The 16,099-nt window shown below is 36.0% G+C and overlaps 1 protein-coding gene across 7 annotated transcripts in view; it reads right to left on the bottom strand.

Moving 5' to 3' along the window:
* The window catches only part of LOC121867192 (transcription elongation regulator 1-like), a 45,012-nt gene extending 31,794 nt beyond the window's left edge, over positions 1 to 13,218 (bottom strand). For 4 of the 7 annotated variants that reach the window (XM_042366995.1, XM_042366999.1, XM_042366996.1 and 1 more), the window contains exons 1-6: positions 13,040 to 13,218; positions 6,333 to 6,621; positions 5,574 to 5,684; positions 4,993 to 5,148; positions 3,497 to 3,857; positions 1,163 to 1,186 (exon numbers count right to left, since the gene is read on the bottom strand). In XM_042366995.1, coding sequence (XP_042222929.1) covers positions 1,163 to 1,186; positions 3,497 to 3,857; positions 4,993 to 5,148; positions 5,574 to 5,684; positions 6,333 to 6,621; positions 13,040 to 13,170 — 1,072 coding nt within the window. In that variant the 5' untranslated portion in view covers positions 13,171 to 13,218. The remainder of the gene's footprint in view (positions 1 to 1,162; positions 1,187 to 3,496; positions 3,858 to 4,992; positions 5,149 to 5,573; positions 5,685 to 6,332; positions 6,622 to 13,039) is intronic. The other 3 variants (XM_042367000.1, XM_042366998.1, XM_042367001.1) reach the window with 3 other exon arrangements.
* Positions 13,219 to 16,099: the final 2,881 nt, after the last annotated feature.

Below are 16,099 nucleotides of genomic sequence, written 5' to 3'. Positions count from 1 at the left end.
CCAAGTCATGGTTCCAACATCCTTCCATCTTCACTTCTTTCGAAGGACTTCTTCACCTCGGTCCACACCCATATTCCTAACACTTTCACTTAATACCAAAGCAAACTCTTTTCGCTCCTTCAGTACAGCACAATTTATCCATTTTCTACTACTTGTACTAATATGGCCTCGTTGTGCTTTTGGACATTGACATCTTAACATTATTACAAATATGACAAACAGATACCAAGGGTACTGCACATCCCTCATTAAATAAATCATAAATAAGTAAAACAATTCACAGAGGAAACCATATACTGCACATGAAACATTCCCCGAGATACTACATAAAAAGCTATGGAGTCATTAGCATTCACAAGAACTCACATCTTAAAACTATGTTGAAACATCATTTTGTCAGTTTCTTGAACTTGGGGTGGTATATTTAGGGCAAAGAGCAATTTTTTTTAAATTTAGTAAGTGATAAAAGTAGACTTACGGCAACATGAAGAATTGTACAATTCTTGCGAAAAAATTTTTTTTAAAGTTTTTGTACTAAATTCTGACACTCTCCTTGCCCTTCACCAGTTATTAAACTATCTAATAACTAATTAATGTTAGTACAATCTGAAGCTAGAAGGCATTACATTCACAATACTACAGATTCAAAAGCAAGTTAAATACAGTATACCCTCCTCAACTATCTACAGAGCAGCAAGAAAGTGTCTTTTACAGAACACACTTAAATTATTAACTGGTTAACCATTTGGTTTTTAATATAAACATTAAGATTCTTTTATTACCAGATGCATCCTTTTTATTGAAATTACAAAACTGACCTAATTATAAAGCCAATAACAAATATAAAAAAGTAATGTATCCACAGAAACTTCAGTCTTAAATCTGCTTCAAATTCATAGTTATGATAAAAAACCATCAGGTTAACCATTAACTACCAAAACCAGTGGTTGTGTTTGCAACAGAAATGTCCAAATCAAGCACCTATGACCTGCCTGATTACTTATCCTATAATAGATTGTCATGAAACTACATGGCTCAAGCTAATATTGTCACATGCCATGAGCAACACTAGCTTTGTGGCACTTCTTGTACCTTGACAGGAATCCCACTTGCAAACACACCCTTAGACAACACCCATAAAAACTATTTATCATTGTCTCACCGGAACCAAACCCTGGGCCAAATCCTAGACACAAGAGAAAATAAAAAAACATAAGAAGCTTGCACAATAACTAAGAATTTATAATCACATTAGATAAAACATATAACAATGAACAATTCTCCAAAACCCAAAATGAACTGGGTTAAATGATTTCTTTAAAGCTGGTGTAACCCCAATTGTGATATTAGCCACAAAGAGGAACAACTGTTTAGTATCTTCTGATTATATCAATACTACATAACTCAAAACTGCAAGATCAGAAAACTGTTCAGTAGTATGATCCTTCAAAAAAATTGTGTCAAATGCAGACTACCAATACATAATCATCTTTTTGTTTTTGTTGGGCCATGTAATACAGCAAGTCAAGGATCTAAAGCACACACAAATAGCATATATCTATATGATAAATTCATCAACAATAGTTGGCATTTAAGCTGGCCAAAATGCTAAGATAATGGTGCTATACAAATTTAAATTGCAAAATTAAGTCTTATCATAAACCAGATGAGTTCTTGTTCAGTACAAATTGAAAACCGGAGAAAAAGCAGGGGTTGAAAAATGATTAAGACAGCAGCCATAGCCTACAGCTTTTGTAGGCTATTCCATTTTTTTTGTAATTTGGCAAAACTATGCTTCATGTTTTGATACATTTTTTATTGGATATTTATATTTTCTTGAAATTATGTGTGTATATAATAATAAATTCATTATTATACAGTAGCACTCATTCAATGTCACCTTCCTTAATGCCACACCTCACTTTATATCACAAATTTCTAACAACTACTTGTCAATTGGCTATTTGCTCTACAGATAGTAAATCAATTATCAAGCAAGCTTAGGACAATCTAGTTGTCTCAAGTCATATGACTGTGTCCATGGTGCTCTTGTCAAGAGAATGAAAATGCTAAATGCCCTGCTAATCAACAAAGACGCTTGAAAGTACAGTTTGTCACAAGTGACATCATAGTACATTATGCTATTCCAAGAAGGCAAGCTCTGGTGAGTTCCATAAATGTGAGTCAGACTTCGCTACTAAGTGATTTTGAACACTACGTAAACATAGTGAATGAGACCAAGCAGAATAAAAAAAACTGAATCAGATGTAAATGTCATGAAAGAACCTCACAGGCTTTCGATTTCCTTTTCAATCTGGGGCATCTTTGTTTTCAGAACAACTTCAAGCATATGGAGAATTCAGCTAAACTTAGAGACAGTGAACGAACTCATTTAAAAAATCGATAAACATTACTTAAGATGACTGATCATTTACAATGTAACTGCATTTTTGTTAATTAAAAAATGGATTCACAACTTACAGTATGTATAAATACTTTCATTCTTTACTCGATAAATAGTATTGCCCAATGCAGGACTGTTTTCTTATGAATAAAAAACACACTGCATATCACCAGCAGTCAAAATCAGTGGCACTTAAATGTCAAATTTTTACACGGCACGGACACCATAACACGAAGTAAGCTCCATTGTATCATGAAATTCAATGTAAACTTATGTATATGAATATGTTAGACTATCCTGTTCGCTATGACACAAGCAGCAGGGCAAGTACCTGGTATGTATCATGTGTTACTTGCCTGGACTAGTGACTAAATTGGAAAATTTCTGAATTTTGCATAAACACTTCTCTTTTACTGTGCTGACAGGATGAAATCTTTTACTTTCCAATAAAATCTAACAACCCTTTGGTCACTTGTAAAAGTAACTAACTCTCACAATTCTACGACATTATCCTATAAACACTAGCAGTAAAGATATATTTATATTCACTGTCTGTATATTTTTTTTACATCTTTTCCTACTTTGCAATTCTTACAGTGCAAGCAGATATCAATAGAACTTGGCATGAAGCAAACCAACATGCAGAATTTTTCAACAACTTTTATAAACATCACAGGTGGATCTGCTTCACTGAAAGGTATGTAGAGAGGAGTGATTTGCAGGAGAATATGCATGTGCATTTTGCTTCACATACCAGACACAGCAGTGTACTATAAACCGAGGTGAGGATTAGGAATACTTTTTAATTGTGCAATTGTGGCTGAGGAAAAAAAATGTGATTCATTAACCGCAGTTACAAATAAAGAACAAAATTAATGTCCTGTATGACGGGTTCACTTTTCACACAGACTCTTCCCAACACACAAAAGAGGCACAAAATTGTTTAAATGCATTGACATGTACAGACAACCTACATTGAATTTGTGTAAATATGTTTTGTACCCATTAAAAAAAAAAATTATTACCATTATCCTCAGAGGTGCATGTTTCTTGAAAAACAATGGCCCCTATAAAAACAACGAAAATCCATACCTGGTGGTCCTGGAGGTACACCATACGGAGGAGGCCCACCTGGTCCCCCAGGAAATGGGCCACCAGGAGGCATGCCAAATGGTGGCCCACCTGGAGGTGGACCCATGCCCACACCTGGAGGGCCCCACTGACCCTGTGGTCCTTGCCAGCCACCACCTGGTCCATCATCATCATCCCCATCTTTTTCACCATTTTCCTGATTTGGAGGTCCATTACTGCCACCACCACCAGGACCTTGATTGTTACCACCGCCGCTATTATTATTATTATTACCTCCACCACCGCCAGCATTTGGAGGTCCACTATTATTACCACCTTGACTTGGAGGAGTCACGCCTGCTGCCTGGGCCATAGCCTCTACCTGGTGAGGTAAAAAACATTGTTCTATAAATTAAAAATATAAGACTATTTAACATATTGACTGCCTGTTGAACTTACTTCCCTTCCCAACTAAGTGTCATTGAAACATGGGCATGGAATAAATCAGTTTCTATAAATCAAAGTAAAAACAAATACGTACTGTAGTTGATAGAATTACATATGATGTTTCCAAAATGGAAGCCTGAATGAAGAAGTGAAATGTCTTGCATGCAGCTTTGCATGCTGCACAGTCCCTGCCAGCCTCCCTCAATAGGTTACTTATCTCTGAGGTAATTTCTTACAACCTCTCCCCTAGCTTACTCCTAGCTTGTCTCCCTTCCACATTAAAGCTCATGCATCTCTTGACCCAGTTGGCCATTCTCTCCAAATGCTCAACCATCTCAGCATACCTGTAAGCAAAACCTTTCTAATATAGTCTTCTCAATACCCAACCACCCTCTTAGCTATTCATAGTATTTCCTACATTTCATTATCACATAACACATCCCTATCACTATTATAATTTCAACTTCCTGCAGCTTATGTATGACATCCTCTTTTACTGCCCATGTTGCACTGCCAAACAATATTAATTCTCATGCTGGCAGCATATTTTTTGACATAATCCATGGACATACTGTATCCCTAATGTTGAGTTTTCCAACAACATCCCACAATTCACCATTGCATATCTTGTGTACCCACATTCCACACTCACAGAAAATTATTTGAGTTGCTGCCGACTGTTAGCAGTATGCAAGCAATTTAACGATTAAAAAAAAAAAACATCCCTAAAAAAAAAAAGATAAAAATGGCATGGTATTACAAAAGCACTGGTGAAAACCAAAAAAAAAAAAAAAAAAAAAGCCAAACTTATATAATAAGGAAAAACTTACTGCAACTTGGAGTGTTTGTCACTAATGCCCATGAAAGTAAAAACAACTTAGTTGAAGATTTCAGGTAAAAAAAGGAATAATAATATTGTGTAGTAAATAGGGTGAGAAATCTATGAAGACATTAAAATTGATCAGCATGAAGGTAATACATGCAACACATTAATAATTACCAATGAATAAATAGCTATTTGACTTAGCTTGGGGGGAGAAGCAGCAGAATATATGTGATGCAGTACGTACCTCTTGTTGTGTCAATATCTTAACACCATCCCCCTCTGGCTTGGTCCACGTAGTTTCTCTAGTGCGTGCATTATAGTAATAGGACTTTCCTTCCCCAGTCTTGGTTTCCACCCAGATCTCACCACTGAGGTCCATGCCTCCTAAGGAGTTTTGTTGCTGAAAGTCAAGTAAAAAAAAAATCAAGATTACAGGTAGTTACAGACTACGGAAAAACAAAGCAAGCAGTCAAGCAAATGTATCTTTGTATTAAGAGGCACCAGAGAAAATAGCAATTCAAATACTGCATGTTATATAACCATTGCTATTATAAGTGTATTACAGTACTGTAATATAAAATGTACAGTATTCTGAGACACTGCAAGGATGTGTAGAGGCAACAAGCTCACATGCGAAATCACTTGAAAATTTTTTTTATTTCTTACTTTTCCTAAAATTATAAACACTGGACCAATAGCACCAGTGTTTGAAATTAGTCAATGTCCAACACAGTTGTCTAAACTTATGAGGGTTAAATCTAAAGAACAAATCTAAATAACTTGAAAAATAAAACTGTCAATTTCAACACAAATAACTAAACTTACATTTTGGTTGGGTTGCTGGTTAGGTGGACCACCTGGCCCAGGTGGTCCCATTGGTCCCCAAGGTCCTGGTGGTCCCATGGGCCCCATTGGACCCATTGGTCCCATTGGGGGCTGCAACAAACAGTTCAAGGGATGAGATTTACCCGTGTAATAAGATTTAATAATAGGTAATTGTATCGAGATATAACTTGGTACAGTAGAACTAGACCATCAAAGCCCTTTCACCATTATCAGCCATTAGTGAATCTACTAACAAAAGTCTTGTGGACAACAGAACTAATATGAATACAGTACTGTAAATTGTTTAAACCCTCCAGCATACAATAAGAAATCACAAAATCTACTCAAAACATTTTCACTCTATAATAAAAAGTACATCTCGAATACCGTGAACTTGAAAAAAATATACTGTAACTATAACTGAAGTGCAACAGAAAATTGCAAATGATTGCAAGTCATACTGAAAAAAAGTTTTTTAAGTACCGGTACTGTAAAGTACAATAAAAAATGTGAAACCAGAAACATTCACAGATGAAGGCCACTGGCCCTACAACTAACTTTCACCAATGTTAGCTAGAGTTTAAGGCTTAGTATATAGTGAATCAAGATTACACTAACACACTGGTAAGCATGAATTATTATTCAATTTCCTTGAATTATAAGAAGTTTATGGATATGGGGATAATATAATTAAAAGTCTACTATTAACCCTTTCACCTTATTAAAGATTGGACTGAAACACTTCTAACTACTACTTACCATGCCTGGAGGGCCCATGGGGCCACCCATTCCTGGGGGTGGTGGAGGCATTGGTCCCCAGTTAGGATCAAATGGTGGTGGTGGGCCTCTTGGACCAAACCTTGGTCCCCGTGGCCCAAATGGTGGAGGACCCCTAAATCCTGGGGGTGGGGGTCTAAACCCTGGACCTCCTCTGCCCCTAAAGCGAGGGCCACCAGGACCCGGTCCACCTGGTCCTCTTGGCCCCATCGGTCCCATGGGCCCCATCGGTCCCATTGGACACATTGGTCCAAATCCTCTTCCTCTCCCTCTGTCAAGAATAAAATAATATACCCTGTAGTTGATAAATTCCATCAAATTACGCTTTCTTACAATTAATACGGCATTCTCTTCAATATAATACAGTATTTACACTGATAATTTTAATATATGCCTTTCTCTCTTCCATTCATGCATCTCTTATTCATTATGTATAAAGTAGGTCCCCCTCATATACATGACTGCCTGTTTATAGCAACCACGACCATGATTATAACAACCACGACCATGATTATAACAACCACGACCATGATTATAACAACCACGATCATGATTATAACAACCACGATCATGATTATCTAATCTCTAATATACTATAGGAAATTATTTGTATAAGACTGATATAGCTACAGAAAAAATAAAATATTTACATGTTGTGTATTCTTATTACTGTTTGACTGCTGTTCGCAGGAAACCGATTTATTAACAAGTGTTCATTGCAAGTGCACCGACGTTAAACACAGGCGCGAGCGCACTTCTCCAAATATTCCCTCCATTACTGTTTTGTCGAACTATATAGCGAACTGGGCACGAAGGGCCCACGATCACTTGTTAACACTAAAGCCTATACAGCAGTCCCCAAGTTATGAATGTCTGACTTGTGAACACCTGTTTTGTACTTAAAAATGGGATCTTAAGATATTCATCACACAAATCTAATCTGACCTGCGAGCATTTGGCGGTAGTACTTACGAACAGTCATGGTAATTATTATTATTTTTTATGATTTTGTTGTTTAACAACACTTTAGTTACAATACTTACATTACTTGTTACACATAGGATTTATTGTTGTTTTGTATGGGCAGGGTTGTGTTGTAACCAAACCTATGTAAATAACACTGTTCTACTGTTCTGAGTTATGGACAAGGTCCAGGAACGAAACCCGTTCATAACTCAGGGACTGCCTGTATGTAGGTGTTTCAAGCGAGATGAATTTGATACCCTTACAAACACACACACACACACAAATAAATAAATGCACAGTTGCGGTCAAAGGTAATCATCCACTCCATCACCTAACCTCTGCACCCGGCCGGGTCCCTTTGCAACTTAAGTCACGTGGGGTGGATAGGGGGAATGGTCAACATGGGGAAGGGCCGTTTGTTTGGGGGGAGGGAGGGGGTAATGTAATGATACAAGTTCCTTGTGTGAGAGGGAGGGGCTTTAAAAAAAAGCAAGGAAAATTATGAAAGAAGGAAGGTTGGATATAATTTTTTTTCTCACTAATATGTTATTTTCGGTTTATATGTTTGATAAGTTAATAGATAAGGACCCTTATTTTATGATTATTACAATGTACCATCCATTTCTTTATTTATCATTTTTGGGGGGCTGTTGTTTGGGTTTTAAACAATTGTTATTTGATACAGTATTTATAATAACATTGCTATGAGGAGAAATACTGAATACGAGGGTGGAAAACATTTATTTTTAACATTTACCAACACAGGTCATACAGAATCTCAATAGCCCATTCACTGCCCTCCTTGCTTGTCAATCGCGGTCTTCATGGCCTAAAATTATATAATTTATATGAATTATCATTTATATGAATTAGAGAGTTCAATATGTTTTGCTTGCATTACACACCCAAAATAAGTCATTTTAATATATCAAATGCCAAAGCTGGTTCCTCAAGTTCCCAGACTCCTCCCAGCTGGTTAACCAATGTCTCCCTTGCAATTTCTGATACGTTGCAGCCAGCCGAGCACAAACCGATAATTTGCCTGCGACTTGACAATCGACATTCTTTAGCAACCATCCTGGGCTGGGCGTGGAGCAGTGGCCAAACACCATTGCCATTACCACCTCATCACCTCACATTGATTGGGTTAGGGTCATCTCGTACCCAAAAAAAGACAATTCGTACCCAACTCACGAGATAAGTCGTACCTAAGATTACTTACACCCAATTCAAGAGATAATCCATACCTATTAGTATATACAGTATACCATGCATTTTAACTTTATATATGATTACCAAAAAAGATTATGTAAATCTTGTAGGATAGTGCAGTGAAATAGGGAATTGTAATGCAGGCTTCAAAATGGTTGCATCTCATTACATAAGTATGTTATTCTGTCACACAAACATTGCACTAGAAGTACATATTTCACACTTTGTGGTTTAGAATAACTTTATTGCAATTTACAGATTTCAGGCAAACAGATTTGGCAGTTTCAATTTATAAACTGGGAGATATAAAAGTTTAAAATGGTCCTAAGTCGGCAAAATATAGACATGCATAAAAAAAAAGATCAATTTTCCAGCTCCAGCTTTTTGTAAATAAATCAGTTAGTATACAGTATAAAATTCGGGGCTCCTCTCTGGTTTTTCTTCCGGTAAAACGAACTTATTCTACAGTGGCTGACATCGTGACATCGTCAGGAATTTCTTCTTCTGACAAGTCAATGTCAAGAATGAAATACAGTAGTGATAAGGATATAAAAGAACGGAGAGTGAGAATATCAGCCAACACATACAATTAGTTGCCGTTTTATGTTCACAACACTCTGGATAGATTTGTTCAAAAAGTCACGACCACACGGAAACAAGACCAGTATGAGTAACGTAACGACTTGATTATGTGTCACCCAATATTCACGCTCTTCTTATTTAGAGAGAGAGAGAGAGCAGATGCATTCACTCTTAATTTGTTAAAGCTAAGGTCAAACATACTAAGAAACACATGGTCGTAAAAAATACTTTTCATATTTTTTCACATTACATATTTTCGAGTTCCGACGTTAGTGATCACGCTGTGTACTGACAAAATCTTTGTTTGTAATTTCCTTTAAAATGGCTGGCAAGCGTTAAAAATGAGAATTCTCGTGGTGCTGAGAAGAAAAAGACTCGTTTTAGAATTTCTATGTATTATTTTCGCCTTCTCGATTTACGACCTGGTCGTTGGGACGGAACCCTGTCGTAAGTCGAGGAGAGAATGTATATATATACATTGTATGTGTGTGTATATATATATATAAATATATATATATATTTATTTTGATAAAATCACACGGGAAAATGGAAACAACGGAGCACCTTAGCTTTCGTCTTTATTCAAGACATCTTCAGAGGCAACTGGATTACATGGACAGAGAGAGGCTTAAATATACAGGGTGACCTTAAAAACATGGTCAGGTCATAATGATGTCATCCACTAATCCCCACACCAACACACACGTAGAGGAGCTTAAGAGAAGGGGGGTGACGTGACTAGTCAGGTCAGGTCAAAAATAAGGGACCCACAAAATAACTATCTTACATCTAGATCAAAGGTTTTCAAAGCATTTTTAACCTTGGGCCACTGACAAATAAATTTATGTAACATATCAGTTTTGAACTGACCATCACTAAGGTCTATTGATTTTAATTCCTTAATCAAACTAGCTTCAACCAGAAGTCTTTCTGTGACACAAGATGATTTAAATACTTCTAAGCTTTTTTCCCAAGCAATGGGGTGATTATTATTCCTAACATGAACGAACATGGCACTGCTTTCAGATGCTGTTCTGATATTATACTTATGTTTGATTCTGAGCTGCAGTGTTTTTCCTGTCTGTCCTACAAAATTACAATTACATTTGCTACATGGAATACAATAAACACTTCCATTTACATTCAAACTTGGGCTATTCCTTATTAACATATTGGTAATGGTTGAGTCATACTTGAAAACAACATTAATATTTAGAAGCTTGAGGGACCGAAGCTTCTAAATATTAATGTTGTTTTCAACATTATATATATATATATATATATATATATATATATATATATATATATATATATATATATATATATATATATATATATATATATATATATATATATATATATATATATATATATATATATATATATATATATATATATATATATATATATATATATATATATATATATATATATATATATATATATATATATATATATATATATATATATATATATATATATATATATATATATATATATATATATATATATATATATATATATATATACATATATATATATACATATATATATACATATATATATACATATATATATACATATATATATATACATATACATATACACACACACACACACGGGTACGAACTGTCTCATAAATTGGGTATGATTTATCTCGTAATTGGGTACGAGTTGTCTAGCACCCACATTGATTTTCATAACTCTTAATAACATATCACAAGGTGTTTATGCTTTTACACGGGGATGGCGCCAAACAGGCCAATGTTGCTGTTCTCCACAGTAAAGCCAAGATATTATAGTTGATGGCTACTTAACCTATAAATGAGTCAAGGCACAAGATGTCATACTCCAAGTCTGGCAATACTCAGTGGTTCAATCCTTTTAAAATCAGGCAACGTTACTGTTTGTGATAACTTTAGTTAGGCAGTAGTTAATGTCTGGCCATGAACCTTTTCTTAGCTTTACTATTTGCCCAGCATTTATTCTTTATGACACTGACCCCAGATTAATAAATTTGGTCACTTGCACACCCAACCCAACTTAACCATGTTTGCAAGTGCCCGAATTCAATAATCTAAGTCATAAGCCTTGACCAATCAGACCAAATGCTAGATAAGTAGCCAAAGTAATTAACATCTGTGAGAAGACCAGTCCATTTTTTCAATTTGCCAAAATCCTGAAGGCATGAAGGCCAATGCCACACTTGCCATTTCCCGAGTATTGTATTGTAGAGTACTGTAAAATCAAAATTGTTTTTGGTAAATATAGTGAGACTTTGGAACACTTATTTTGATTAATATTCATTAGTTACCATGCACAGAACTCTATACTGTACTGATAGAGAAAGAAATAAGCATACTGTACTTTACAGGGTTTCTATCTGAAATTTATAGCTTTAGTTATTTTTAATTTTCTATTTCACTCAAAGAGAACACAAGATTATGTGGATATATTTTAACTCATTACTCAGCCAATCAAGAAAAGAGTTCATGTCACATAATACTCGTGTACATAAGCTTTCTTCTTCTTCTTCAGCAAATCAGCGTTAATTTCGATGTCAAGAAACATAAGAAAATAAGGAGTCTGCAATAAGCCGGTTGGCCTGTGCATGGCAGCTCCTGTCGAGAGTTACTACCACTCTCTATGATACTCATGAGCATGTGTAAGCTCTGGAATTTGAATTGCATAGTTGCAAAATGGCATCTGTGTACTCGTTGGAAAATTGGCATGTACAGTAATTCAATGAGTATTTGAGAACAAAGCCACAGCTGTTCATATCTTTAGGTCTCATGGTGTTCTTGTTGGTTCAGTAACATGTCCACTGTGTAATTCAGACTGTCTGTATCATCAAGATCCTCCTCCATCCGTTATTTAAGGCAAGTTTTGGTCAAGTCGAGTCGTTTTTTGCATATTTTTACCCCACAATGTTGGTAATGCCAGGGAGTCACCCTCGGCTAGGAAGTTAGATAGGTTTCTTTGGTTAGGTCTGGTTCTATTAGGTTCTGTGCACCGTTGTATTGTTTTTATTACTGCACTATCAACCAAGGAACATTTTTTGAAAAAATTAAAGAATTCTAACAACTCCTGGTGTTACCCGTTTGCTCCACCTTTACCCTGAATTTAAACAACAACTAAGCATTAACAACATGATGCCCCAAACTATGCCATTGCAAAAAATACAATACTGTACTGGCCTTCAGGTACTTCACAACATTATAGGATTTAAAAAAAAATAACCAGGAAACTATTTACTGAGTTTAGCAAGTACAAACGACTGGGCATCATAAAGAAAAGAAAAAGCCCAATCTGCTAAACTAAAACAAGCTAATTATTACTTATTACTAGTATAATTTACGAGAAAGAGCAAAGCAATCAGTTTTGTACCTGACCCAAAACTATTCATTACAATTATAAAACACTTTACTGTTTTCTATAATCATAATATACTACTAAACTGTAACATTTCCATATATCCTTTATACAAACACACTATATCAAGGCCGTCACCACGCAAGATGAAATAATTACAATTCCCTGTCGTCTGGGTAGAATTTCATTACTTATTATAAACTAACTTAACTCTTTTCCTCTTAAATTTATTAGTTATGGATCTACATAGCACCCAAGCATTGAAATTTAGGTGAACATAAGTGGAAATTACAATATATAGAGACGGCCCCTCATAGGCGTCACCTTGAACACCACATTGCCCTACACTAGCCACTCCTAATCCGTTACTTCACTACAGTCCAACTCCGATTACCAAGGACTGCATTGCTGAATAAAAGGCTGTAACAAGTGGTTAATAATCTTTTCACTGTTTATGTAAAATCCAATACAAATATCAGGAACACATCGCGCATGGACACCTCGGCACCTGGAATCTCCATTTCGGCAATTAAAACTTAGCTACTCTTGTTCCTTACCTGAAGCCCCCTCTTCCTCCTCCTCTCATGGACATTGGTGGTCCTGAACCGCCATCATTATCTCCATCTGTATTTCCAGAGTCTCCAGGGGCTGTATTAATTTTGTCTGGGCCGTCTACGTCCTCCGACATTTTGTTGTCCCGTTGATGGCGTCTGTCGGGACCGTGCTGCCTCCCTTAACCTCCCGCAGTGTTACCAAACCTCAAAACAATCAATGATCATCACAACACTCTATTACAACATAAAACAAATCTAATAACAAGTCTTGAAATTTAATTATTTGTAACAAATATTTATTAAAAATTTAAATAAACATAATTTTAAATATTTTTGTCACTTCATTGTCAATAAGATTTATAATTTAGAGGCAAGAGAACTTTCTTCACTTGGTAAAGCTGTTGTCTCATCCCTCCTCACGCATGCGCAGCTTCCAAACAAAACCCATTTCTTCAGTGATATATATTGGACATTAGTTTGTATCCCAAGTGGAGTTGTCCCCGTTTTGACAGAATAGATTTTACATGTGTAATCATATCTTGGAACTATTTCAAACACGTTAATAAAGAAAAGGAGAGCTTCTGAAAGAATCTCAGTGCATAGGCACTGATAATATTTACCGGCTTTTGGAAATAACTAAACAATGAATAAATTTGATAGATTGGAAAATGAATGTCTTATGAAACTCATATACTGCGTAAACACTGTAGCGGGGAAATGAGGGATTGTAACCGGCATTCTTGTATTTACTTAGTTTTTTTGTGTATTTACGATAAGTTACAGACAAATAATTTTTAGTCACACCAAGTTATTTTTGGTAACGAGTTGAATATATGCCAATTTTCTATATATCTGCATATCAGCATAAAATATTAACAGAATGACTTGAGGGATTTATTATTTTATCCCCCCAAAATTTACGTATATAAAGCGTCTCAAAAATAACAAGAAAACAGACAACTACAGTATATATATATATATATATATATTCAATTAAGGGTGCAAGGGGGTGCACAATAAATTAGCCCCCGTACCTGCGTGGGGAGGGGCAATTCGAAAAAAAATAATGAATATATGGCAAATGACACTATTATAGAATTTTCATAAGCCATAAACCAAGGCGCATAGATAAAAAGCCTTAATATTGTATATACTGTAATAGTACACAAAGATATTTTCTGAAGTTTGTGTCAACTAGGCCTCAGAGAATCAATTTTTAAGAAACATACTGGTTCATTCATCAGACAAGAATCTTTTTTTCTCAATAATTTCAGTAATATTTCTATCATAAAGAGTTAAAACATTCTATCTCCCCCAAAATGTTCACGCCATCTAGTTTTACGTCATAATGGATGTGTAGCAAAGCCAGTGATGAAAGCTTGTCTATAATAGACCTCGTATAGTTTCTCAGTCTACTTAGGTACTGGCGCTTCTTTCACACTTTGTGGAAGTCGCTTGAGGGTACATACTGGAAATCTGACGTTTTCTTAAATGTAAAGTAATGACAGGTTAAGTTAGGTTAGGACAGTCTAGAATAATGAATACTGAAAATTGTCGTAACTGTGAAGGGCAAGTCGGTAATTTTACTCATATTAATTACTTTTTCTACAGTGTGTATATAGTAAGAATGAACGTTTTGGTGAAAAACAGCTTTATGTTTCATTAAGGTTTAGAAAGGAAGTAATATTTACTGCCAACAAATTCAGTTTAGTTGGACATTTTTCCCACATGAAAACCTCAGATGAGAGCGTCAGCGGTCAATAGTCCAAACCTACTAACCAAAGATAATTGATTGGAATAATTTAAGCCCCAGGAGACACCCAAATTGGCTGCCTCCCGCTACCATGTCTGCTACCTTCTGCCCACCCCGTCTCTCCTGCTACCCCTGCCATCCCTGCTTCACTCACGCCACCCCCGCTTCACCTGTGAGGAACGTTACTGTATACAGTGAACTGGTGCGCCTTTTTTTAGGGCGACAGAGACTAACACTTAAACAACTACCCTATGCACCCGGAAAATTCTAAAACATCTTGTTAAATTTCCCTTTACTGTACTGCCCCGTCCACACTGACCCCCACTCTGATGATGGGGACATGAGTTACATTAATTTTTGATAATAATAATGACATGAATCACACTCCAATATATCTGACAGTGATTTAGTATTCGATAAATCAGTACAATTAACCCTGACCAACCTAAGTCCACCCTGTTTTCTAAGTCAACATATAACCGAACCCACACGGGGTAATAATATATTCGATTTAGTTCTGTCAAACAGAGAAAACCTCATTAGCAGTGTCGAGGTACGGAACGAACTTGCAAACGGCGATCACAAAGAAATTAGATTCCAGTTAGATTTTCAGGGCAGACGTAAGGAAAATTCCACTAAAGTACCAGATTTCAGAAGGGCGAACTTTGACAGTTTAAAGAGGCAGCTGAGAGAGGGGGTGTCGCGCTTGGCCTTGAACCTGACAGATGACACAGACCTGATAACGAGATCTGAGATTGTCGAGTTCCATGACAATTTAAATAGTGAGTTACTTAATGCACAAAGGCAGAACATACCATACAAAAAACTCAGATCAGACAACAATGACCCTAAATGGATAAATAATTATTTAAAGAACATCATTGGCCAAAGGAAGGCTATAGGTAGAAGGATAAATCGTGGCGAAATTCACCTCCGGGACTATTATATATTATAGGGTATTGGCGAGTAGGGTTAAAACCGAGATAAGGCAAGCAAAGAGGAATAATGAGGCAAGGATAGCAAGGGAGGCGAAGACAAACCCCAAAGGATTCTACCAAATGTATCAAACTAAAACACGAGAAAAGATTGGACCAATACGGTCAGACACCGGTGAGCTCACTGATAACGACAGAGAAATGAGCAATAATTTGAATAAACATTTTTCAACAGTTTTCACCACCGAAAATTTAAACATGATACCCGAGGCACCGACTCTATTCAGAGATAGTGAAGAAAACAAATTAAGCGAGATAGTAGTGACTAGTAACGATGTTAGTAAGCAAATAGACAAACTAAAGCCTAATAAGTCA

This window comes from Homarus americanus, unplaced genomic scaffold, assembly GCF_018991925.1.
Source record: "Homarus americanus isolate GMGI-L3 unplaced genomic scaffold, GMGI_Hamer_2.0 scaffold6317, whole genome shotgun sequence".
Taxonomy (NCBI): Eukaryota; Metazoa; Arthropoda; class Malacostraca; order Decapoda; family Nephropidae; genus Homarus; species Homarus americanus.
The sequence above is the reverse complement of the archived record's forward strand: the minus strand, read 5'-3'. Positions and strand labels throughout refer to the sequence as shown.